General features: G+C 38.1%; 1 protein-coding gene across 3 annotated transcripts in view; it reads left to right on the top strand.

Annotated features, from left to right (window-relative positions):
• The window catches only part of LOC125250790 (protein NLRC5-like), a 243665-nt gene that overhangs the window by 80603 nt on the left and 135737 nt on the right, over window positions 1-27325 (top strand). Inside the window, exons 1-6 of one of the 3 annotated variants that reach the window (XM_048163565.1) lie at window positions 13844-14019; window positions 20783-20887; window positions 21234-21338; window positions 21511-21595; window positions 21873-22068; window positions 22163-23993. The exons of the other annotated variants lie outside the window; for them this stretch is intronic. Coding sequence (XP_048019522.1) covers window positions 13997-14019; window positions 20783-20887; window positions 21234-21338; window positions 21511-21595; window positions 21873-22068; window positions 22163-23993 — 2345 coding nt within the window. The 5' untranslated portion in view covers window positions 13844-13996. Of the gene's footprint in view, window positions 1-13843; window positions 14020-20782; window positions 20888-21233; window positions 21339-21510; window positions 21596-21872; window positions 22069-22162; window positions 23994-27325 lie in introns of those variants that run through there. 3 annotated transcript variants of the gene reach the window in all.

Raw genomic sequence — 27325 nt, 5'->3', positions numbered from 1 at the left:
ATAGCAGATAAAAATTTTGGGACATCCACAGTGTGAGCGCCGGCGCCATCACAGTGTGCTGGGGTCGAATAATGCAAGCGACAGCAACACAGATGTGTCCATCATATTCTGTGACCGTAGAGGGTGCTGTTATCACTTGATCTCCATTACTGTACACAAACAGAGTAAATCCAGACTATAAACAGATAAAGATGAAATCCGAGAGGCACTTTTGATTATAAGTGAGTCATATCAGGAGTCATATCCCTTTCCTATTGTAGAGATGTAAGTAGGAATGGTAAGGTCGGCACAGATCATCTCTGCAACTTCATACATCATCGGCCTCAGAAATCTGAAACAATAAAACTACAAATATATGAAGCTTAAACAAATCATAGATGAAACGTAAATGGTCTTCAATGTCATGATGATCATCAGGTGAATGTGTGGTGGACAGGACATGTACAGGTACAAACACTGCTGTGATGCTCTTATGTTGAAAAATGTCCAAAACATGTTTTCATAATCGTCTATTTATATACAACATCTCTCATCAGTCAAAATATTGTTATGCTTTCTATGGAGTTTATGTCTCTAAAATCCTATGGTATGCACATAAATAATTCTTTATGAAGTTAACATAAGAATCCATCAATACTTAAAATAAATGTTGATGTTCACACATGGACTAAACAGCAGCTAATAAACGTATTGCTTTAACTGATCTCTAACTTCCTTAACTTCAGTAAAATTAAATGATCAATCTGCACATGCCTCTGTTCGACCATGACATGAACTGTGTCGAAAGCTGATGATGTAACATCCATGTAGACACGCCATGTGATTATGATTGCTCCATTGATAAGCTTAAATCTGACTGGCTAAAGAGTAAGACAGACCCATGTGGAAGGAGAGTGGGGAAAGTCTCAAAATTTTAAACATTGAAACATTAAAAAAAAAATACGATGTGTAAATCGAGTTATCTCTCCCACTACTGATGGTTTACTGAGATTTCTTATGCCATACAAATTGGCATAAGAAATAAATTAATGAATTAATTTAAAAAAATAAATTACTGATGTCCTGTGGTAAAATTACATTACTCCATCTACCCTTGTAAAACTAATCCGGTCAACAAATATTATAGGGAAAACTTTTTTACCCACTTGCGGATGTCCTGCTCCATGTCAGGCCAGTCAAATCTAAGGATAATGGCGTGTAAGTTTCCTCAAATCCACAGCGTCCAGCAGGAGGACAGGAGATATTATGTGCCTCCTCAGGTGAAAGAACAACTCTAGCCAAATGCTGACGCTTGTCTTTTATCTTCTGATGTAATGCAGTTCTCCATCTGATGGATCATGTTATATTAGTAAATAAAGATCACAGTTGATTTACCTTCTTGTGCTGAGACCAACTTAACACACCCTCATCCTTCAGTGGGAAATTATCACATCGTCTCTTTATATAATACTGCAGTTATCTGGATATTGGTTATTCTGTCAAATGTTTTGGATTTGTGTAACTTTAATTGGATCCATTTGCCTTGTCAGGACGGCTTAGTTACAATGATTCCAGTTATGATGCTGAATTTATAGATCTTTTCATCTGTGTTCATAATTATTAGCAGACAAGATCACTGATATCACATGATGTGAATATGTTAATGAGGTTTACACCACTCCAATGAAATTAACTAGCATAATTCAGATTTATATTACGTATAAAGATGCCCATTATTTATAAAACTAACAGAATATTCTGTCTTTTTTTCTGTCAGTCTGCAAAAAAGTAAATAATGAAGCTTTTCATGTGAGGTGCCAAATGATTATGAGGTTAGAGATGTTTACTGTCTTTCAGAATATGAACTATATCTGTAATAATTCATCATCACTGTATCTTAATGTTCTGCTTATTTCAGTCATGAAACAGTTGTGTTCGTCACTGAGTGCTTTTCACAGGACTTTAATAAAGACAGTATGAAAGCTGGAAAAACCTGAGGAGTCAGTAAGAAAGATCCTACAGCATGTTCATGTTTAATTGTTAACTCCCTGAGGTCTGAAAACGCGCCGGTGCGTTTTGCAGGATTTTTTTCACATTGCAGCAAAACAGACTTAAAATACTCCGTCATTTCTTGTCATAGAGACATAAGTAATATATCAATTGAAACTATAGAATGTCTTCTTTTATTTGTGTACACTCAGAGTAAAAACACAATGTTGTGCTTTTTGTAAAATAAAGAAAACTAACATGATGCGTGATCTCTCCTCTCCCTCTGAACGAAGTCCAATCTGATAGTTCTCAGAAAATGAACTGTAACTTATGAATACTAATGACAAAAAATTGACACTTACGTCTAAAGAAACGTTGAAATGTCAGGTTTTAAATCGTGCAAGTCAAATCGAAAACAAACATTCTGTGTTTATGTAATCTGTATGAAAATAGAGCCAAGTCAGAAGTCTGTGATTCAGCTCATTATCCGCTAATGCGGCCACGCCCACGGAGCCAGCGCTATTTCAAATTCAGAGGCAATACATGCATTCATCGTCTCAATCATGTATTTATTGTCTTGAAAAGTGTTTATTTGGATGTTAAAGCAATGGTTAGCGATCTCTAGAAGACATGCCGTTAGTTCCTAGTTCCTTTTCTTCTTTATATGAATTTGTGGACTAAAGGTGTACAGAGAGCGCCCTCCGGCTGCAAGTATGAATTGAAAATACCATTCCTGAAATGTCCTCTTCTTCTTTAGAATAATTTGTGGACTAAAGGTGTACAGAGAGCGCCCTCCGGCTGCAAGTATGAATTGAAAAAACAGTATCCAGCACTCATAGTGATGACAATAAATATTACTTCTCTGTATAGACAATTGACATAAATATATAAGAATCCATCAATATTTCTCCAAATGTGCATGCTTTTAAGCTAAAAGCCTATATGAAATGCCATAGAGGTAACATTATTGTTCAGACACTTTGCATCACAGAAATACATTTTATTTTAAAGAATATAATAGAATACCATTATTTTAAATTGTAATAATATTTCACAGTATTGCTGTTTATGATGAGCTGAGACATTATTACAGAGGGTTTTTTTCACAGCCTACCTGACTGAAAGGCCTCATTAATATGCAAGTCATTATTATGTGATTCTTTTGTCTTCTCAGGTGTAAATGGCCCATTATTCATGCAGATTCACGCCTCCACGCATACTGTGTTTCTTGACAAAAAGTGTCTTACAAAAACTAAATCAATATATTGTTTTATATGAAGGAGTAGGCAGCATAATTTTTACATAATTCTGAAGCAAAAACTCTAGTCTACAACCTCCAATACCCAAAAGTCTTGTGAACACAGATTTACTATACTTTTTTTGGCCTTATGTCAGTGACTTAAGTTTTTTGTTTTTTTCAATAACCACGCATAAACATTATTCCTTCAAAAATACAAACATGTACATACATGTTCCTCACATATTATTGTAGCCTAGTTTGTGCTGAATACAGTGTAATGACACTTTTGTCATTAATATGTTTATGAACAACTGAAAAAAGCACAAATGTCAGAGCATGTCAAAACTTCTCCAGGCCCCAAATCAGCCTCAGACTCCAGAGGGTTAAACACTTTATTACGTCACCTTGTAAATGTAAACGTCATATGTGATACACATAGCTCATACAAACTGTGGAAAAATACCATCCCGTGTTGGTCTTACGTAATAAAGAGTTTAACTTTGACTCCTGCATGTTTTCTGCTGTCGGGAACACGAGTGTCTGCTGAGAGACAGTGTGTAGAAGATCAAATGAAAAGTCATGAACTCAGAGAATTTACTGAAGACAAAGAGTTCAGTCAGATTCACAAGCAGATGCACCTGAACATAATGTACAATTACAGACACTATTACTATAAGCATATATAAAATACACTTCATTTAATTTATTATATTGTGACCGGTCTGCGCCTTCACCCTGCGTTGTGGTTTATTGAAGACACCGGACAACAGAAATTCCTCAGACCACTTGTTTTTATTCTGAGATAATAAAAAGAAAAAAAAAAGACAATCTGTGGCCTTTTAGCAACCTTCCTTCCAGGGGCGGATCTACCGGGGTGGCACGGGGTGGCAACTGCCACCCTAAGGAAAAGCTTTGCCACCCCATCTGCCACCCCAAAATTATCAGAGAATAAAATATAAATGTTAGCAGTGTTTCAAGTACTACTGCTTTTCAGCAGCGGCGCTTCAATGTGATGACATAAAAAAGACAGCGTATTGCAAAATAATGGCAAGAAAACACGTCTTTCAATAAGCTGCATGACGGTTGCATGCGAACGCAGCGCGCCCAGTGTAGTCCGCTTCATTAACAAATGACTCTTATGAACCGGTTCTTTGGGAGTCAAAAACACAGCGCAGCCAAGTTCACTTACGAATTGTTTTCCATTTGTTCGTGAATCGGAAAATTACTGCTTCTCTGCTAACTCAGAAGTCCTCGAATTTTCGTAATTTTTTGCGAGCTGATCCACCGACCGTCCGCTCCACTTTCATCATGGATAAAGGTCTTTTTGCCATCCGACGAAACGGTGACATGAAATCAATAAGAAGATCCCGATCACAGAAACTAGTTAGGTAAGAATCTAAATCTATTTTAGCTTTTCTCGATTGCTAACACATTATAAGTGATTCATTTGGCCCACTTTCCCAAACCATTCGTTCAGTTCTCAAAACAAAGACACATTTCTCAAAACGTTTAACAATGACTACATTAGGTAGCAAAACTGATGACACACCAGTAAAAATCTGAGAGAGCTGAATGAATAATTTACAGGGGTTTTAATGATAGAAATAAACTTCACAGTACCAGTAGCTACTTTAGATGAGGGAAATGTCACTATGTACAGTATGTAGCACGTTGTACACCCTCAAACTTGTGATTGTCAGCTTTCTCTGTAGCCGTTTGCTATACTGTATTTTACAGAACTGAGAAATGACTGTCTTGTGTCAGAAGACCAATACACTGCTATACTACCTTATATACTGTAATAAAATTTGGCCAAATGTGCAGTGCAGAAGTTGCTGAATTTAGTTTTACTGTAATTGACAGTATACTGTATTGTGGTGCATACCAAGTTCATACATATCTACTGCCAGATCAATTTACAATAGTAAAATGAAAAAAAGAAAGAAAAAAATCATTGCTGTATTTTACTGTATCTGTAAATTTATTTTTGTATAGTGTAGTAGACAGTGAGCTGCAAAATAATTCCTGAATCCCAGTAAGCAGTATTTTTGTTACAGTGTTACATGAATTGGTCTCACTAGTGTTCACTGGGCAGTGCAATAGTCTGTGTATTTGTTAAGTTTTGTGTGTCATCTGAGGCAAAAGTTTGATTTTGTCAGACAAGAATAAGTTTTTGACTAAAACATTTTATTTTGACCTGGAAGTTTGAGGTTCTGGGTGATTGCTAAAGTGTTGCTAGGTGGTTGCTAGGAGATTCTGGGTGGTTGCTAGGCTCCTGCTGCAATTCCTGGGGTGTTGCTAGAGTATGTAGTTGATAGGGTGTTAGCTGGGTGAACACACACAGACATTCCCACCTCTGTTAATAACAAAAACTCAAAAATTGTTTGCAAAAAACAAGTTTTTGTTGTTCTTTAACTTGCACTAAAACATGTGATTTATGCCATCGAAGTAACCTGTGTAATATTAATAAAACTGCTCATCTCCTTTAGTGATACAAGGTCAGACTCATTTTAAATCTGTTGATGTTTTTCATATAGTGCCTTTACTTGGTGCCATGATGGATATTGAAATCTTGTTATTTATTATTATTATTATTAATAATTATTATTTATTATTATTTATTTATTTATTTATTTATTTTGGTAATGCAATGTCTGTGAACACAATTGTGTATGTCAGGCCATAAATCTTCAAAAACTATGCATGGGCGCTTGCTTTGGTGTTGCCACCCCTCATAGACCTCATGCCACCCTTTGCCACCCTATAAATAATTTTCTAGATCCGCCCCTGCTTCCTTCAGCTGCGCTTACCGCGAACTGCACTTTACATTACAGTTTCAGATGAACTACATATGATCTGATTAACAAACTTTACATTTAACATTAACATTTTTCACACTATAAAACATTTTATATAAATTCAAGACAATAATATGAACAGAAACATAGATGGAAAACATACCTGAGATAATAAAAAGAAAAACAAAATCAAAAGACAATCTGTGGCCTTTTAGCATCAACCTGCCAGTCAAAACAAATAATTTTAGCCACAGATCTTGGTTAAACACTCAAAACAAAATACATCATATTCCAGAACCTTTCAATGATATTAAACTTCATTTTAAACACAAAAATAGATAATTTCTTGTCATTTAATAGCTAATTTTAAACTTTATTGACAGAGCTTAAGCAGAACTCACCTTCCTTCAGCGGTGCTTACCGCGGCGCAAACTGAAGGAAAGCGACCGGAACTCAATTCTTAAAGGAGCCGTGTACCATTTTTTAACAATTTCTACATACACAGAAGAAAATGAACTTATAAGCATAGAAAACAACTCAAATAACAAAAATCAATATAAAAAGAATTTCCAAAATTCAAAATACTGGGAGAGATTTTGTGTGAAATTAATAAATTGATATAACATCTGTTACAATATGAGTCTAAGAAACTGCAGTATGAATTATTCTAAATATAGAGTTCTGTCAAGCTATTTGAATCATTTAGATATAAATAAAACATTATTTGAGACAATGTGCTCTTATGATTCTTAAACCTATGTAAAATGCTGATTTCAGATCAGTCATAAATCAGGATGAAACATTCCTGGAGTCCATTGGCAGTCAGTCACACACCTGCATCACTACAAACAAGCCCTGCAATCACAACATTACAGATGTAGGCCATATATGGCAGCAATGAAATAAGCACATTGTATATACTTATGGATTAAAATAAAATGTTGAAAAATAATGGTTCTCCATCTTAATTTTATGTGATGGGGTTGAGTTGCTAAGCATGATAGTATCCTCCATGACTACAATAGGCCTCAAAAATATAAATAAAAAGTATGATACTACTTACCATCTTCTGCACCACTGTTAAAGATCCTGAATGATGTCATTTCTGGTAAATGATGTCACATATGGGTGGAGTCTAAATCATTATAAGTGGAGAATGGTTGAGTTCAGACTTTATAGTCTGTTTTTTATAAAAATATCTTGAATTTTTTAAGATTATTTTTTCACAAGAAAGTAACACAAATAAATACTTTCAATATTACCAAAAATTATAGGCATTGTGCTCATTTTGTTAAAATATTTCTAAGTACAAATTCAGTGAAGTGCCTTAGGAACATGACAACATGCTTAGTGTAGATAGAAACAAGACATTATTTAATGATTAAAATTATTAAAATGCAATAATTATTTTTATGCATTATAATGTACATTGTGAAAAGCTTTTAATAATTCATTTTGGTGAACCACCACTTTAAAAAGTCTCAGAGACTGAAATATGACCGAATCAGGTGTTATTTTTATCTGTACAAACAGCTCGTTATGCTGATACTGCAAACTGGTGTTTCTCACTACATTATTAATGTATTTTCTCAATTATAAACACGCTGGTTTGAAGCACAAACAGTTTTACAGTTTACTGCACTTTGATATTCTTCTCGTTATTTCCCTCTAGCGGCTAATATCGGAAATGTCGCACATTCACTTCCGCTCTGACAGACAGGCGTATAGATGCTTTATGTCCAGGTGAAGAATACCGAGGCTTCAGAGATGATTGTTCATGCAGGAGACCTGAGATTATAAAAGAGTCAAATAAGGTATCTCTATGATTTTATATTTACTTACAGTTTTACTTCAGTTCGAGTCTGATCATCCACTGAAATAAAGACTTTGAAACTAATGTTCATGTTAATATGGGCGAGTTTCTGAGCGTGAACCGAAAATAAAGTAAACTGCATTAAAACTGCCTTGAAAGTGAATCAAATACTCAAATAAAGAGCATTAAATACGCAGGAACAGACACTGCGAAATCAAAGCTTTATTGTGCATACTCATGAATAAAACTGATGAAACATGTTTTAATCTGTGATCCGTGAAATATCACTGCGGTAAAGTGGGTCGCGCGTCAAAAAGCCAGCCGCACTTTTTTTTTTTTTTTTTTTTTTTAGTTTGCGCGTCTATTCCTGCACTTGAAACTCTAAATGCATTTAAAGACGGAGTTTTCTTTATACTCTCGCTGTTAACCCTAAAAAGGGCAAGAACATAAAGAGACATCAGATAAGTTATTTATTGCTTTTTTCCCCATCTTATTATGACTCAAATATTTTTATATAAAAAATGTCTTTTATTTTCGAATTTAATGTTTGTATATGTGCTATACATCATATATTAATGTTAATTTTAATAGTAATGGTAATTATTATGAATCATTTATTAATTAAAATGTTAATTTTTTTTATTATTGATTTTAATGTTTTATATATATTATACATTAATTATTATACATAATGTTCATATTAATCTTAATAGTAATGGTAATTAATATAGATCATTAATTTTACTTTTATTAAATTTAAATTTTTCATTTAAATGTTTTTATATATACAATAATTATTAAACATTATTTATTAATGTTAATGTTAATTATCATACATCATTAATGTAAATTGTTATATATATATATATATATATATATATATATATATATAATTGTAAAAAGTAGGTTTGCTCATTCTGTTAACTCTCACCTCCAGTATCAAAGTGCATTTTAGCACTTGCACCATGTCCCATTTTCCAACACTCATAAAAATTATTTATTTATAGGTTTGCTCATTCAAGTTACCCTGACTATTACTGTACTCATTGTCGTCTCATTTTACTGTAGGGAGAAAATCAAAGGCAAACTCACCTCCAATATCAAAGTGCACAAATTAAATTGGGACATATGTGCTAGAATGCATTTTGATGTTTGGAGGTGAGTTTGCTTTTGAGTTAATTTTCTCCCAAAATGTACAGTAAAATGATAAGACAATGAGTACAGTAATAGTCAGGGTGACCTTTAACAAACATCAATTGCAAAAATTAGCAAACCTATAAAGGAAAGTTTTTTATGAGTGATGGAAAATGGGACATGGTGTAAGTGTTAAAATACACTTTAATATTTGGGGGTGAGTTTGCCTTTAATTTTCTTCCAAACTGTACAGTAAAATGATATGACAATGAGTACAGTAATAGCCAGGGTGACCCTAAATAAATATCAGTTGATAGAATGAGCAAACCTATAAAGGTACTTTTTACAATTAATTTTTACAACTTTTTATTTTGGATGTGTGTATATATATATATATATATATATATATATATATATACAATTTACATTAACAATGTATGATAATTAACATTAACCTTAATAAATAATGTTTTATAATTATTGTATATATAAAAGCATTAAAATAAAAAAATTAAATTTAATAAAAGTAAAATTAATGATCTATATTAATTACCATTACTATTAAGATTAATATTAACATTAATAATGTAGAACAATAAACGTATAATATAAAACATTACAATCCAACAAAAATGTAATAAAATTAATAAATAAATGATGTATAAAACTTCACATTAATATTAACATTAATTAATATTCATACTGTATAATAATTAATGTATAATATATATAAAACATTAAAATCAATAATAAAAAAATGAAATTTAAAATTAATAAATTATTCATAATTACCATTACTATTAACATTAACATTAATATATGATGTATAACACTTATAAAAACATTAAATTCGAAAAAAAAAAAGTAATTATTTTTACATAAAAAAGAGTCTTAATAAGATGGGGAAAAAGCAATAAATAACTTCTTGCTCTTGAATAACTTTATGTTCTTGCCCTTTTTTTTACCCGTCCTTCGGATGAGACGTTAAACCGAGGTCCTGACTCTATGTGGTCATTAAAAATCCCATGGCACTTCTCGTAAAGAGTAGGGGTGTAACCCCGGTGTCCTGGCCAAATTCCCTCCATAGGCCCTTACCAATCACGGCCTCCTAATAATCCCCATCCATTGAATTGGCTCTTTCACTCTCTCTCCTCTCCACCTACAGCTGGTGTGTGGTGAGCGCACTGGCGCCGTTGTACTGTGGCTGCCGTCGCATCATCCAAGTGGATGCTGCACACTGGTGGTGGATGAGGAGAGACCCCTGATATGATTGTAAAGCGCTTTGGGTGTACAGTAGTACATATGAAAGCGCTATATAAATGCCTCATTCATTCATTCATTCATTCATTTTTAGGGTTAACTGCAAGAGTATAACGAAAATGAGTAAGTTTATGAAAGTTTTTCCAATTTGTGATGTGAAATCGAAAGTATATTTTGATACAGACATTTACAGTAAAGGAGCATATATATTATAAATCATGATTAGTAGTTATAGATTGTGACCATTATAATTCAGGTTACTTTTACTCAGTCAGTTATTTTAGGATCTTTTGAAAGTAATGAAATCAATCATCATTGAACTTGAATTAATAATTAAATGACAAAGATTCAACAATTAATAATGATTGGGTAAATATGATTGTAAAATGATATTAAACTTCAATAGAGAATATAATAAATTGTGTTCAGTTTTCCAGCACAATGTACATTTCTGTTCCCAAATGAATTCATATTTAATGCATGAATCAGTTAAACTCATTAATCTGAAATTATTAAGACCATTCAGTTATTTTACATGTCAATATATTTGTTTGTAACTCACTTTATTTTATTGATTGTTGTTGCTGTTGTTGGTAACTCAGTATTCTTCATTCTGTTCTTCAATAATTCTTCATCTCTGTGAAACCGTGTCATTTCCAGGTTGAGTGATTGATTGATTGATCTGTGTTCAGTGTCAGTTTACCTGAGCGAGGAAAGGACTCTCTCTCTAAGATGAGATTTTGTTTTTCTTTTTATTATCTCAGGTATGTTTTCCATCTATGTTTCTGTTCATATTATTGTCTTGAATTTATATAAAATGTTTTATAGTGTGAAAAATGTTAATGTTAAATGTAAAGTTTGTTAATCAGATCATATGCAGTTCATCTGAAACTGTAATGTAAAGTGCAGTTCGCGGTAAGCGCAGCTGAAGGAAGCAGGGGCGGATCGAGAAAATTATTTATAGGGTGGCAAAGGGGTGGCATGAGGTCTATGAGGGGTGGCAACACCAAAGCAAGTGCCCATGCATAGTTTTTGGAGATTTATGGCCTGACATATCTCTATGATTTTATATTTACTTACAGTTTTACTTCAGTTCGAGTCTGATCATCCACTGAAATAAAGACTTTGAAACTAATGTTCATGTTAATATGGGCGAGTTTCTGAGCGTGAACCGAAAATAAAGTAAACTGCATTAAAACTGCCTTGAAAGTGAATCAAATACTCAAATAAAGAGCATTAAATACGCAGGAACAGACACTGCGAAATCAAAGCTTTATTGTGCATACTCATGAATAAAACTGATGAAACATGTTTTAATCTGTGATCCGTGAAATATCACTGCGGTAAAGTGGGTCGCGCGTCAAAAAGCCAGCCGCACTTTTTTTTTTTTTTTTTTTTTTAGTTTGCGCGTCTATTCCTGCACTTGAAACTCTAAATGCATTTAAAGACGGAGTTTTCTTTATACTCTCGCTGTTAACCCTAAAAAGGGCAAGAACATAAAGAGACATCAGATAAGTTATTTATTGCTTTTTTCCCCATCTTATTATGACTCAAATATTTTTATATAAAAAATGTCTTTTATTTTCGAATTTAATGTTTGTATATGTGCTATACATCATATATTAATGTTAATTTTAATAGTAATGGTAATTATTATGAATCATTTATTAATTAAAATGTTAATTTTTTTTATTATTGATTTTAATGTTTTATATATATTATACATTAATTATTATACATAATGTTCATATTAATCTTAATAGTAATGGTAATTAATATAGATCATTAATTTTACTTTTATTAAATTTAAATTTTTCATTTAAATGTTTTTATATATACAATAATTATTAAACATTATTTATTAATGTTAATGTTAATTATCATACATCATTATTGTAAATTGTTATATATATATATATATATATATATATATATATATATATATATATATATATATATATAAATTGTAAAAGTAGGTTTGCTCATTCTGTTAACTCTCACCTCCAGTATCAAAGTGCATTTTAGCACTTGCACCATGTCCCATTTTCCAACACTCATAAAAATTATTTATTTATAGGTTTGCTCATTCAAGTTACCCTGACTATTACTGTACTCATTGTCGTCTCATTTTACTGTAGGGAGAAAATCAAAGGCAAACTCACCTCCAATATCAAAGTGCACAAATTAAATTGGGACATATGTGCTAGAATGCATTTTGATGTTTGGAGGTGAGTTTGCTTTTGAGTTAATTTTCTCCCAAAATGTACAGTAAAATGATAAGACAACGAGTACAGTAATAGTCAGGGTGACCTTTAACAAACATCAATTGCAAAAATTAGCAAACCTATAAAGGAAAGATTTTTATGAGTGATGGAAAATGGGACATGGTGTAAGTGCTAAAATACACTTTAATATTTGGGGGTGAGTTTGCCTTTAATTTTCTTCCAAACTGTACAGTAAAATGATATGACAATGAGTACAGTAATAGCCAGGGTGACCCTAAATAAATATCAGTTGATAGAATGAGCAAACCTATAAAGGTACTTTTTACAATTAATTTTTACAACTTTTTATTTTGGATGTGTGTATATATATATATACAATTTACATTAACAATGTATGATAATTAACATTAACCTTAATAAATAATGTTTTATAATTATTGTATATATAAAAGCATTAAAATAAAAAAAATTAAATTTAATAAAAGTAAAATTAATGATCTATATTAATTACCATTACTATTAAGATTAATATTAACATTAATAATGTAGAACAATAAATGTATAATATAAAACATTACAATCCAACAAAAATGTAATAAAATTAATAAATAAATGATGTATAAAACTTCACATTAATATTAACATTAATTAATATTCATACTGTATAATAATTAATGTATAATATATATAAAACATTAAAATCAATAATAAAAAAATGAAATTTAAAATTAATAAATGATTCATAATTACCATTACTATTAACATTAACATTAATATATGATGTATAACACTTATAAAAACATTAAATTCGAGAAAAAAAAAGTAATTATTTTTACATAAAAAAGAGTCTTAATAAGATGGGGAAAAAGCAATAAATAACTTCTTGCTCTTGAATAACTTTATGTTCTTGCCCTTTTTAGGGTTAACTGCAAGAGTATAACGAAAATGAGTAAGTTTATGAAAGTTTTTCCAATTTGTGATGCGAAATCGAAAGTATATTTTGATACAGACATTTACAGTAAAGGAGCATATATATTATAAATCATGATTAGTAGTTATAGATTGTGACCATTATAATTCAGGTTACTTTTACTCAGTCAGTTATTTTAGGATCTTTTGAAAGTAATGAAATCAAACATCATTGAACTTGAATTAATAATTAAATGACAAAGATTCAACAATTAATAATGATTGGGTAAATATGATTGTAAAATGATATTAAACTTCAATAGAGAATATAATAAATTGTGTTCAGTTTTCCAGCACAATGTACATTTCTGTTCCCCAATGAATTCATATTTAATCCATGAATCAGTTAAACTCATTATTCTGAAATTATTAAGACCATTCAGTTATTTTACATGTCAATATATTTGTTTGTAACTCACTTTATTTTACTGATTGTTGTTGCTGTTGTTGGTAACTCAGTATTCTTCATTCTGTTCTTCAATAATTCTTCATCTCTGTGAAATCGTGTCATTTCCAGGTTGAGTGATTGATTGATTGATCTGTGTTCAGTGTCAGTTTATCTGAGCGAGGAAAGGACTCTCTCTCTAAGATGAGTCTCTCAGAGAAACACAGGTAACACTGCGTCTGTTTTCACTTTAAACTCTGCTGGAGTTTCTGTTTTACTGTGAAGAACAAAACTCTAGACATTGTTTTATATTTGTTTCAATTTTAAACTTCTTTAATTAACTCTGACATTGTCTATAAAGCCTTGTTTGCTCTATAGACAATATCACATTTAATCATTTGTTAATTACAACCACACTGAATTAATCCAAATACATGACTTTGGTTCCCATTCAGTCGGTCACGTTCGACGTACGTCGGACAGACCGACGAATAGGAATCTCGCTAGAGAGGCCAATCTACTTCGAGTGTAACTAAAACGAGCCAATGCACATTGGCATGCAATCATATGCATCAGCTGCTCGCCTCGCAGCGCGGGTATATAATGAGCAGCAGGTGCGTTGCATCTTCAGCTTTTCGCTTCGGAGCCGAACGGTGTTTGTTCCTGTTCTCTGCAAGCGAGTGTCTGCTAGAAGACGAGTCAAGCTTTTTGGTTGAACTTCTCTTTTTTTTCCGAGTGCAGGCGAACAGCACAGCAGCGGGGTTGAAGTCCTCTCTTTTTCTGTTTTTGTTTCGTTTGCCGTTTTTGAGCAAATAGCTGTTTTGACAGCGTCGGAAGGCTGTTCTCACGGCCGGTACGGTGCGCTTTTGAGCGCTGAAAAGCTGTTTTTACGGCTGGTAAGAGTGAGCGCCTTCAAAGAGAGAGAGAGAGAGAGCACACGACAGGCTGCACATAATCCCTGTCTGTGCTGCGGCGGCCGTTCCCCTGCGTGCTTCAGCACTTTTAAAAAGTAAAGTCCCTGAAAGAGCTTACACAAGTAGATTCGCGTCTTTTTAAAGATGACATCCTACTTGTGTTTCTGGATGCGGTCGTTCCTGTCCTCACTGACGGCCACGATCACTGTTTCACATGTCTGGGCGTGTGTTGAAATGATGTTCGTGGGTGTTTCATGTTTTCATATGAGAACATGATCACGTCGAAACGCCGGTCGTGACTCTTCTTTCTCCGGGAAGCTTGAGTCCCCTCTGTTGTTGGCCAGCTGCCGCTTGTGTGTAAAAGCACAGCCGCGGGTCTGCCCGACACTCTCGGAAGACCGTGGAGATCAGCGAGAGCAAACCTCTCGTTCCTCTGCGTGTCGTGTGCCGTCGAGCTGCCGGGCTGCAGCGCGGGTTGTCACGGCAACCCAGCGCTCGCTCGCCGCTCTAGATGCGCGGTTCCCTTGCATAATCTCCATTGTAGCGCCCTCTCTGGTGCACCAGAAGAGGTCTACTTTGCTGATATGGCTTGGGTGACATGAGGTTGAGGGGTTCCTTCGGGGAACCAACCCCCTAGGGCCCCTCCCTCTCTAGCGCATTGCAAGCTGTGCAGTTTCTGGATTGGATTGCTGGTCCTTCTCATAGGGGAACCTAGCATTTCATTCAGAGCTCCAGCTGAGGGACAGATGTCGATTGCAGCATCGGAGAGAGTGCTGTTATGCTCTGGAAATGAGGGTGACGCTGCCCACTGTAATGGTGTGTGCTTATGCTGACTCAGATTCGGAGTTTACAGCCATGCTTCCTGGGTCTTCCAGATGTGCATGGAAAACTTGGCAGTATGGGGGTATGTTGGTGCCATAAATATGGAATGCCAAAAGTGCCAAAATCTGCATAAGTTTTTCCTCTCTCACTACCCTCTTGGATGGGGTGGCTGTACACAGACCACACCCACCCTGCATGTGAGGCCAAGGCACTCTTTTTGCATGAGGGTAGTTCTGTGCTGGGGTTGAGCTGCGCTTGTTGACTAACCGTGATCAAAGTCACGGCGCAGGCCCTCAGCCAGACGATGTCCACCTCAGTGGTCCAGAAGTGCCCCCTGGCTTACCTTGTGAGGTGCGAGAGGTTGTCAAGCTAAATGCTTTCTCAATGCTCCCATCTTACGAGGTGGCCTTTTCGGTGACACTGTCGAGGACTGAGCCCAGCGGTTCTCCTCAGTTAGTAGCGGATCGGGGAGCTTCCCATGACAAACCATTGAGTTCCTCTTGGGCCGCCCCTCGGTCTGCTCGTCGCCAAGGGTGTCGTCCCCTGCAAGAAACTCTGGCCCAGCAGGCTCTGCTGTGTCCATTGCGGGGAGATGACGCCTCCCGTCTCTGCAGCTGTTAAGTGGTTGGTGAGAATCACCCCTGAGACGGGCGACCCAGAGATGGGTGGGGCTGCTCTTCCACCCCTGGAGGAGGGCAGGGTGGTAAATCCTTTTATTGGGTTTGTTTCTGTTCCGCCACTGACCCAAGAGGCAGTGGTACCCAAAATTAAAAGAGCAGTTCCTCCATTTCCAGGTCTGAAGAGGGTTTGGAGAGCAGTGGGAGGAGAAAAACCTCACCACTCTCATCCCCCTCTTCTGTCGCCAGCGGACAGCAGCGAGCAGCGGGCAGCCAAAGCCTCGACTGCTCCCTCTGTCCATCTGTGGAACCAGGTAAGTAGTTGCCTAGCACACTGTGACGCCGCTTCGGGCCGCCTCGCAAAGAGAGCCCCCCGAGCCGCGTCCCTGTGTTCCACCTCGCTGCCCCGCTGCGGGTACGCCGGTGGTCTCTTTGGTCCCACTTGTACGGTCTCTGCGAGCCCGGTTAGCGCTCCCCAGTCCGTCTCGCTGGCTCATTCGGACCATCAGGCTCGGCTATGCGATTCAGTTCGCCCGGCATCCCCCCAAGTTCAGGGACGTCCTCTTCACTACAGTGAAAGATGTCGTTGCCCCTGTCTTGCGTGCGGAGATCGCAGTCCTACTGGCGGAGGACGCGATGGAGCCGGCCCCTCCAGCCGATATGAGGTCAGGGTTCTACAGTCCCTACTTCATTGTACCCAAAAAGAGCAGTGGGTTATGACCGATCTTGGACCTGCGAGTTTTGAATCGGAGCCTGTACAAGCTACCGTTCAAAATGCTGACGCAGAAGCGCATTTTTGAGTGCATCCGTCCCCGAGATTGGTTTGCAGCGATCGACCTGAAGAACGCGTACTTCCATGTCTCGTTTCTTCCGCAACACAGGCCATTCCTGCGCTTTGCGTTCGAAGGTCGAGCATATCAGTACAGAGTCCTACCCTTCGGGCTGGCCCTGTCTCCCTGCGTCTTTACGAAAGTCGTAGGGGGAGCCCTTGTTCCCATGAGAGAACAGGGTGTTCGCATTCTCAACTACCTCGACTGGCTCATTCTAGCACAGTCCTGGGGTTAGTTGTGCGAACACAAGGATTTGGTGCTCAGACACCTCAGCCAGTTGGGTCTTCAGGTCAACTGGGAAAAGAGCAAACTCTCCCCTGTGCAGAGGATCTCTTTTCTCGGTATGGAGCTGGATTCGGTCGAACAGATAGCACGCCTCACAGAGGAACGTGCTCAGTCGGTGTTGAACTGCCTGAATACGTTCAATGGCAGGACAGCGGTCCCACTGAAATTCTTTCAGAGGCTCCTGGGGCATATGGCAGCCGCGGCGGCAGTAACCCCGCTTGGTCTGCTTCATATGAGACTGCTTCAACACTGGCTTCACGGCTGAGTCCCGAGATGGGTGTGGCAACGCGGCACGTTCCGGGTGCTAATCACTCAGGAGTGCCGCCAAGCCTTCAGTCCGTGGGCGGACCCTTTGTTCTCCGGGCAGGAGTTCCCCTAGAACAAGTGTCCCGGCATGCTGTGGTATTCACAGATGCTCCTGCCACTGGCTGGGGTGCCACGTACAACGGGCATGCAGTGTCAGGGGTTTGGACGGGACCCCATCTGCATTGGCACATCAATTGCCTCGAGTTGCTAGCAGTACGTCTTGCTCTGAGCCGCCTCAAAGGGCCGCTACGGGGCAAGCATGTACTGGTCCGTACGGACAACACTGCGACCGTTGCGTACATCAACCATCAAGGTGGTCTACGCTCCCGTCGCATGTCGCAACTCGCCCGCCATCTCCTCCTCTGGAGTCAGAAGCGTCTGAGGTCGCTTCATGCCATTCTTGTCCCTGGTGTGCTCAGCCATGTGGCCAACGAGCTATCACGAGCTGAGCTGCCAGGAGAGTGGCGACTCCACCCCCAGGTGGTCCAGCTGATCTGGAGAGAGTTTGGAGAGGCTCAGGTAGACCTGTTTGCCTCACCGGAAACCTCCCACTGCCAGTTGTTTTACCCCCTGTCCGAGGGAACACTCGGGACAGACGCACTGGCACTCAGCTGGCCCCGGGGCCTTCGCAAATATGCGTTTTCCCCCAGTGAGCCTACTTGCACAGACCCTGTGCAAAGTCAGGGAGGACGAGGAGCAGGTCCTCTTAGTTGCGCCCTATTGGCCCGACCAGACCTGGTTCCCAGAACTTTCACTCCTTGCGACAGCCCTCCCTGACCCATTCCTCTGAGGAAGGACCTTCTTCTCAGAGATGGGGCACTCTTTGGCACCCGCATCCAGACCTCTGGAAACTCCATGTCTGGTCCCTGGACGGGACGCGGAGGTTCTAGGTGACTTACCCCCTGAGGTACTTAACACCATCACTTCGGCACTTGCACTGTCTACGAGACGTGCTTACGCCTCGAAGTGGAACCTGTTCGTCGAGTGGTGCTCTTCTCGCCGAGAAGACACCCGAGGATGCTCGATCGGAGTCGTGCTTTCCTTCTTGCAGCAAGGGTTGGAGCGTAGGCTGTCCCCCTCCACCCTCAAAGTCCATACTGCTGCTATCTCCGCTTACCACGACCACATAGATGGCAAATCTGTTGGTCAGCACGACCTGGTCGTCAGGTTCATTAGGGGGGCGAGACGGTTAAATCCTCCTCGTCCCCCCTCCATACCCTCTTGGGACCTCACTCTGGTGCTAAGAGCACTTCAGATTGCTCCCTTTGAGCCTTTGCAATCGGCAGACTTAAAGATTCTGTCTATGAAGACTTCGCTGCTGGTTGCATTGGCCTCCATCAAGAGGGTAGGGGACCTGCAGTCATTTTCGGTCGACGTATCGTGCCTGGAGTTCGGGCCGGGTGATAGCCATGTGGTACTAAGACCCCGGCCTGGCTATGTGCCCAAGGTTCCTACCACTCCCTTCAGGGACCAGGTGGTGAGCCTGCAAGCGCTGCCCTCGGAGGAGGCAGACCCAGCCCTCACTTTGCTCTGTCCAGTTCGCGCTTTGCGACAGTACATAGACAGAACCCAAAGCCTCAGGACCTCAGACCAGCTCTTTGTCTGTTATGGAGGCCAGCAGAAGGGAAAGGCTGTCTCCAAGCAGAGGATGGCCCACTGGATAGTGGATGCCATCGCCCTGGCTTACCAAGCTCAGGGCGTGCCCTGCCCGCTCAGGTTGCATGCTCACTCCACGAGAGGTGTCGCATCCTCCTGGGCGCTGGCTCGTGGCGCCTCGCTGACAGACATTTGTAGAGCTGCGGGCTGGGCGACACCTACACGTTCGCTAGATACTATAGCCTTCGTGTCGAGCCGGTCTCCTCCCGTGTTCTCGCCACAGGTCAGAGGCATGGAGAGGCCCCGGCTTAGTGTCGGCTTGCTGCGCTACATGCGCTTCTTTTCTCCAGAGAGTCCCTACAAGGCAGACCCTGTCGAGTCCTCCGATATCCCTTCGGCAGCCGACGTGGCGGAGCGTCTGGCGCCAGGCCTATACTCCGTTGTATCCTTGAGAACCGGGTTTAGACTGGGTTCCATATGTGTGACCCTACGGGGATCCCATATGGTTGGTTCCACGGTTGCTCCTAAACGAAGCCCGTGTCTTTCCCTCTGGGAGAACCTACCCTTCATCGGGTTGGAGTCACCCCAGCTCTTCCATATGTAGCACAGCCCTACAGGGTTAGTCCATATGTACTTCTCCACATAACTCCTTCTGGGAAGGATGTGGCTTCCGCAGCGTTCCTTTCCCAGCGAAAGGGTACGCTTTCCCAGCGTTATCCAATAGTCTCACTGAATGGGTTTTGGGGAACAGCAGTGATCGACTCTCTCTGTGTTAGCCCTGTCCCACCATCCTCAGGCAAGGGGGTTCAGGTGGCTTACTACAGAGCGCTGGAAGGGGGCAGCTCCTGTGGCGCTTTGGTAGGGATTCCTATTTGTCGGTCTGTCCGACGTACGTCGAACGTGACCGACTGAATGGGAACGTCTCGGTTACAAAGGTAACCCTCGTTCCCTGAAGGAGGGAACGGAGACGTACGTCCCGTCGCCACAGTCGCTGTACCCCGCTGATGCTGCTGCCTATCCGGTTCGGCTCCTCAGCGAAAACCTGAAGATGCAACGCACCTGCTGCTCATTATATACCCGCACTGCGAGGCGAGCAGCTGATGCATATGATTGCATGCCAATGTGCATTGGCTCGTTTTAGTTACACTCGAAGTAGATTGGCCTCTCTAGCGAGATTCCTATTCGTCGGTCTGTCCGACGTACGTCTCCGTTCCCTCCTTCAGGGAACGAGGGTTACCTTTGTAACCGAGACGTTTTTAGATCATAAATTATTAACAGACATTAGGAAACAACTATACACTTAATTTAATTGAAGTTTGTAACAAAACTGTATCGCACAGACATTTCTGCTCTCCATTTCTGTCAATAAAGAATAACTTGACATGTTCTTTTAAATTACAGTTAAAGTATTTTTAAACATATTTAATCTCACTCATGTACATTAAACAAATCATTAATCCAGTGTGAGCCAGTAAAATAAAATGATTGTTAACTATGAAACTGTAAATTGTGTGAGTGTGTGTATTTCTGTGGAGGATTAGATAAAGACACGGATGTGTTTCAGACACAGTTTATCCTCCTTTACTAAAGTGTTTCTCTCTCTGTTCTTTGTGTCATTAGTGTGAGATCAGACTCACATGTGTCCAGCTCTGTGTCTCTGAAGAGTGACTGGTCAAAAGGTATAGATCCAAACTTCAGTGGGGAAAAACCATCATCTGATAAAAGGTATTTTGTGTTTACATTATAGTGTTTCATTATTTGTCCTCAGTGGTGTATGTGAATGAACTCGACTGAATAAAACAATAAATCACAATAAAACTCAATTCTTGGGAACCTTATGGAGCTCATTCCAGTAACACAATTACATAGACAGCCACAAGGAGGCGTAAATTCATTAAGGAAAAATAGATCATGCAACTAATCATGTGTATATCCATCCATCCAACCAAAGTCATAAATGAACAAATGCACAGCTATACTGCATTTAATTACTATTTGCAACATTAATTCTTTTCAAATGAGACTAAAGTATCTCCTGTAGTAAAGTGTGTTTGTGTGTTTGTATCATTAGTGTAAGATCAGACTCACATGTGTCCAGCTCTGTGTCTCTGAAGAGTGACTGTTCAAAAGGTATAGATCCAAACTTCAGTGGGGAAATGCCATCATCTGATAAAAGGTATTTCATGTTTCTAATGTTCACACTGACTGTGTTAAGAAGTTGTATCAGTGAATACCATCATGAAACATTTTAGATCAAATATTTATCAGTATTCACACATATGTTTTATTCTCTTTCTGTCATATTTTGCCTGGAAAATCAGTATTTTATTTGATTTATTTGATTACAGGCTTCAATATGAGACATTAGACTCAGACGTTCAGACTCAAAGGAAACACAAGAGTTTCACAGACAATCTCCTGTGGATCTTCCAGGTAGGAAAACACATTTTCATAAATGTTCAATATTTATAACAAACAAATATGTTATTGAACCAAAATTTAATTTGATTCCTCTTGATCACTTATTTTTAAGCACACTTTTTTCTATTTGTTAAAATAACAGCTGGTTAGCATGTAAGTCTTAAGTTAATTTTTTTATTATTTTTTTTACAGATATTATAATTATTGAATAAATCATGTTGACCAAATGCAGATATACATTTTGGTTTAAACTGTGTTATTCTGTCCTTTTTCTTACTTTTGTTTGCAGGATCTTGAGATCAAAATAATCACATTTCTGAAGAAAGAGCTGGAAAAGTTTAAGAAAATATTACAAAATGAGAACACAGAATACTTTGTGAAGGACTTTAATGCGAATAGATGCAGTACCAAAGCAGCAGCTCTTGATCTCACACTACATTACCTGAGAGAGATGAAGCAAGATGAAGCTGCTGATGCTCTAGAAGGTCAGAGACTCATGATCATCTGTCTGATTGACACTTATAAATGTAGGTGAGGAAATTAAGACTAAAACTATCTATTTTCTGTTCCTGTGTTTAGATGAGCTGTTTTTCATTTGTCAGCTCAAATGTGGCCTAAAGAAGAAGTATCAATGTGTGTTTGAAGGAATTGCAAAGCAAGGTGACTCCATACTTCTGAATAACATCTACACAGATCTCTATATCACTCAGGGTGGCAGTGAACAGGTCAATACTGAACATGAGGTCAGACAGATTGAAGTTGCTTCCAGGCGTCATGAATCTCAAGAGATACAGGTTGAATGCAGAAATTTGTTTGATGCTCTTGAACAACACAAGGAGATCCGAACTGTACTGACAAAAGGAGTCGCTGGCATCGGAAAATCAGTCTCTGTGCAAAAGTTTGTTTTGGACTGGGCTGAAGGAAAAGAAAATCAAGATATCAGCTTCATATTTCCTCTTCCATTCAGAGAGATGAACTTAAAGGAGAAAGAAACACTAAGTTTGATGGACCTTATAACTCAATTTTTCCCAGAGACAAAAGGACTGAACCTTACAAGAAGGAATCAATTCAAAGTCTTGTTCATCCTTGATGGATTGGATGAATGTCGCCTTCCTCTGAAGTTTGATTGTAATGAGACGTGGAGTGATGTATCGTCACCAGCCTCTCTGGATGTTCTCCTAACGAACCTCATGAAGGGAAATCTGCTTCCTTCTGCTCTCATCTGGATCACCACCAGACCAGCAGCTGCCAGTAAGATTCCTCCTGACTGTATCGACCGGCTGACAGAGATACGAGGATTCAATGATGCTCAAAAGGAAGAGTACTTCAAAAAAAGATTCACAGATCAGAATCAGGCCAACACAATCATTGATCATGTTAAAAAATCAAAGAGTCTCTTTATCATGTGCCACATCCCAGTCTTCTGCTGGATTTCAACCACTGTTCTCCAGAACATTCTGGAGCAGAAAAGAAATAATGATGTGAAAATCAATCAGGCTGATGAGATCTGTAAAACACATCAGGAATCAAATACTGAAGACACTCCCAAGACTGTGACACAAATGTACACACACTTTCTCCGCTTTCAGATCCAGCAGAGCCGCCGAAAGTATGATGGAGAATACGCAGCAGATGTTTCCTGGGATAAAGATGCCATCCTTTCACTGGGGAAACTGGCATTTCATCAGCTGGAAAGAAACAACGTGATCTTCTATGACACAGACCTGGAAGCCTGTGGTATTGACGTCTATAAGGCATCAGTGTACTCAGGCATGTGTACCCAGATCTTTAAGGAGGAAACAGGGATCACTCTTGGTACCATGTACTGCTTTGTTCACTTGAGCATTCAAGAGTTTATTGCAGCCCTTTATGCACACCTGTTTCTAGACATCAACAAGACAAGTGTGTTTGATCATGAGTCTACAGAACAGGAAAACAAAAATGAAACCATGATTGATTTTCTCAAGACTGCAGTGGACAAGACGCTTGAGAGTGACAGTGGACACCTGGACCTTTTCCTTCGCTTCCTCCTCAGTCTGTCACTCCAGTCCAATCGACGACTCTTACGAGGTCTTTTGACACAGCAAGATGACAATGACCAGAGCAACAAGGAAATAGTTCAGTACATCAGGCTGAAATTAGAAGATAATCTGCCTGCAGAGAGATCCATCAATCTGTTCTACTGTCTGAATGAACTGAACGACCAAACTCTGGTGAAGGAGATCCAGACCCACCTTAGCAAAGGAAGTCTCTCATCTGGTGACCTTTCACCTGCCCAGTGGTCTGCTTTGGCCTTTGTTTTGTTGACATCAGAGGAAGAGCTGGAGGAGTTTGAGCTTCAGAAATTCAAGAAATCAGATGAGTGTCTCATTAGATTATCAGCAGTCATCAAAACCTCCAGAAGAGCTCTGTAAGTCATTCAATATTTTTTGTAATGTTTTGCTCTCATCTGAAAATGCTGTTATCTACATTAATCTATAGTGATTTCCCATGAGGAAACATGAACTTAACCCTGTAAAGCCTGACATAATAAATAATGCTATGAAAAAAAGGTTAAATGGACACAGTTTATCAAACCTTTAGACAAAATATAAAAGAACATATAAAAATGTTTGGATAGTTGTTGTATCATATGATATGCCAGACATTTTTGACACTTATAGAGTTATATATTAGCTCATACTCATACTTGAGGAAGGAAAAATACATATATTTTATTTAGATGCCCAAACTAGGGAAAAAATTTTTTCGTAATTTTCGTAATTTCGTACAGATATTATTTATATTCCCAGAATTTAAATTGAATTTCTGAAAGATTATAATATAAAACAATGAGATTTTTATATAACAGTCTACTTAAATAAACTACATATATATTATCAGTTGTCACTCTGTATCTTCCAATAATTTGATATTTTAAATGCTTAGTTGCTTAGTAGTTGTGTAGTTTTAATTATGTTTGTACTGCAATACATAGATTGAGAGATCAAAAGCCTGTTGGATCATATTTGATGTACACAATGTAAGAGTTTATTTCTAATTTAGTAAATATTAAGTAAAATAAATATAAATTTAATTTTAACAATTGTTATGAATGCATTTTTACTATGTTTAGATTAATGATACATCACCCGTTGGCCACCCTGCTCTCTAAGATATCGGCCGTGAATAATCAATCCACTATTACCACTATAAATAAACCAGTATGAATAATCAAGGAAACCTAAATTGCTTTAATCCAGTGAATAATAATCTTGAAATTTTAATAACAAATACAATTTCTTATGTTCTTAGAATTAAATACTCATAGCTTTACTTAAATCACTAAAGATTTCATAGCAAAAAGATGTGTGTAAGTGAATGGATTATATTTAAAGTCCTTTAACTTGCTATTAAAAGTGTGAACTGTCTCATCTAATAGTGTCAGTACAGTCATGTCAATAATATTGTTGAATATTAAGTGTCCCCAACTAATCAAGCCAGAGGCAACAGTGGCAAGAAAAAAAATCCTTCATTGAAACCAGGCTCACCTATATAGCTATAAATCTTAACACAAATATTTTTTTCCGAACATGCTTCATTTTATCAAGAAATTTGTCACTGAATAAAAAAATACTAATGTACAGGAAATACTAGATTTTGAAGAGTAATGTTACTTTAGCTTAGCCTCTATACTGTGTGTGTGTGTGTGTGTGTGTGTGTGTGTGTGTGTATAGGGCTATATATAATGCGTTAATTAATGCGATTAATTCAAAATCCTTAACATGTTAAGATAATTTGATGCATTTAACACGAAAAAGTTACGGAAGCATGTGAAATTGCGTCATAACGTAATTTACGTCACACAGTTAGGTGATCTTAAAAGTCCATGCTGATTATATCAGAGATGGCAGAGAGAATTATTCATTCCAGTGTTTGTTTCACTTTAAAACACAAACTCTCTGTCATATTGTGTCATTGTATGTGAAGAGCGCAAGCCCTCCCACCTCGCGCTGTTCCTGTCTGAATGGAATGTCGAAACATCCCACCGCTGTATGTCCAGACGATCTGAAAACTATGTTTCTCAGCTGGATAAAGCAATAAAGCTTCTTGCTATGAAAGTTTTGATGGATGAGGATTTCAAGGAAAGTAAATACGATTACGGTGATGTACAGGAGTTGTACATTAAGCATGTGTGAGTCCGTTATATTGATGCGTAAACAAATCATGTATGAGCACTGTCTCTTGACGCACTGATCGCACATTGTGTTTATGCACAGACACATTTCAGTACATTCACGTTGTTTTCACACATTCAGGATAATGTTTAGATTTGTCCTGTATGTTACTGTGTACTTTAACCTGTTAACCTGCACTGGCGCGCTGACGCACCGAAGCTTCTTTGTTTAAATTAGCTCAAATTTACTGTTAGATTTAATGTAATTACCTTGACAAACTATACATCATTAAAAAGATCTAAGACTCGAGCTTCAATTTTTAATCTTTATTTTATTCTCAACATCGTTCGACCGTTATTTGTTAATATGCGTTGGGACTTATGAATATGAGAAACGGAGTCGTTACCTTTTCATTGAAATATGAGCGTCAGCTTCAGCCATTGAGAAAAAACTCTGTACGATCATCATGAAAAAACTGCACAAAATAACATCCCTCGGGGCTTTTAGCTTAAAAGCATGCACATTTGGAGAAATATTGATGGACTGTCATACGTTTATGTAAATTTTCTATACAGAGGAGTAATATATATTCAATTTTTACCCAAAACACGCTGTTGTCATTATATGAGCGCTGTATACACTGACTACTGTGTGTTCAAACCATACCAGCAGCCGGAGGGCGCTCTGTGCACTTAGTCCACAAATAACACATCATGAACAAGAGGCAATCATGTGACATACACGGAACTAACAGAGACTACCAGACATCGCTATAATCATTGATATAAACATACAGAACGTCACTTTTGAAAGTAATAAATACACGATAGTGACGATATGTGGTTTATGTGTGTTCTTCACGCCATGTCAGGTATTCATAATAGTAGATTATATTTATAATGCAATGCTAATCGAGACAGCTTTTCTCATTGTGCAGAATAGCCTAAAATGATATATTTTCTGTCTGATTTTTGATCCAAAGCCACACCACGTCACAGAAGGTTATTTAAAACAATCGACTAGTAAGTTTGGAGAAAAAACGTGGCTTTAATCTTATAAATTGTCGTGTTTTGTTGGTGTGCTAAGCTAATATGCTAACGAGCCCAGAGATGCACCTGTTCTGAGCTAATGTGATACAGCTAACGTTACATTTTGAATCGTAAAGCTCACTTTTTGTGCTCTCTTTTTTATCCAAGAACTTGACATTAGATACAGTGATTGAAATACAGGTAGAAGTGAGAAGTTTGGTCTGAATGAAAATGTAGGGATCAAATGTATATTGAATCAGAACATCAGTAAACTGTATTAACTAGTGTCAAAAGAAAAGAATTTTCAAGAGCCATAAACAGGTCGCTGGAGAGGTTGTGCAATAGTATATGTATCAGGGGAGACTGAAACTTAATGGGGCAGTATATGCACGACAAAGCATAGAAAATACCCTTGACATACGGCTAGCGCGCGGTGAATGGAGTAGACGCACTTTTTGAGTCTCCTCAAGCTGCTTTTTGTTTGTGTTTAATATACCCGTCAATATTCCAGTCTACCATAAGTGTGATTACACTGTTCATTATTAAATTGTTGGTGA

The sequence above is a fragment of the Megalobrama amblycephala genome, linkage group LG17, assembly GCF_018812025.1.
Source record: "Megalobrama amblycephala isolate DHTTF-2021 linkage group LG17, ASM1881202v1, whole genome shotgun sequence".
Classification (NCBI taxonomy): Eukaryota; Metazoa; Chordata; class Actinopteri; order Cypriniformes; family Xenocyprididae; genus Megalobrama; species Megalobrama amblycephala.
Note: the sequence above shows the minus strand (reverse complement) of the source record. Positions and strands in the feature narration are given on the sequence as shown.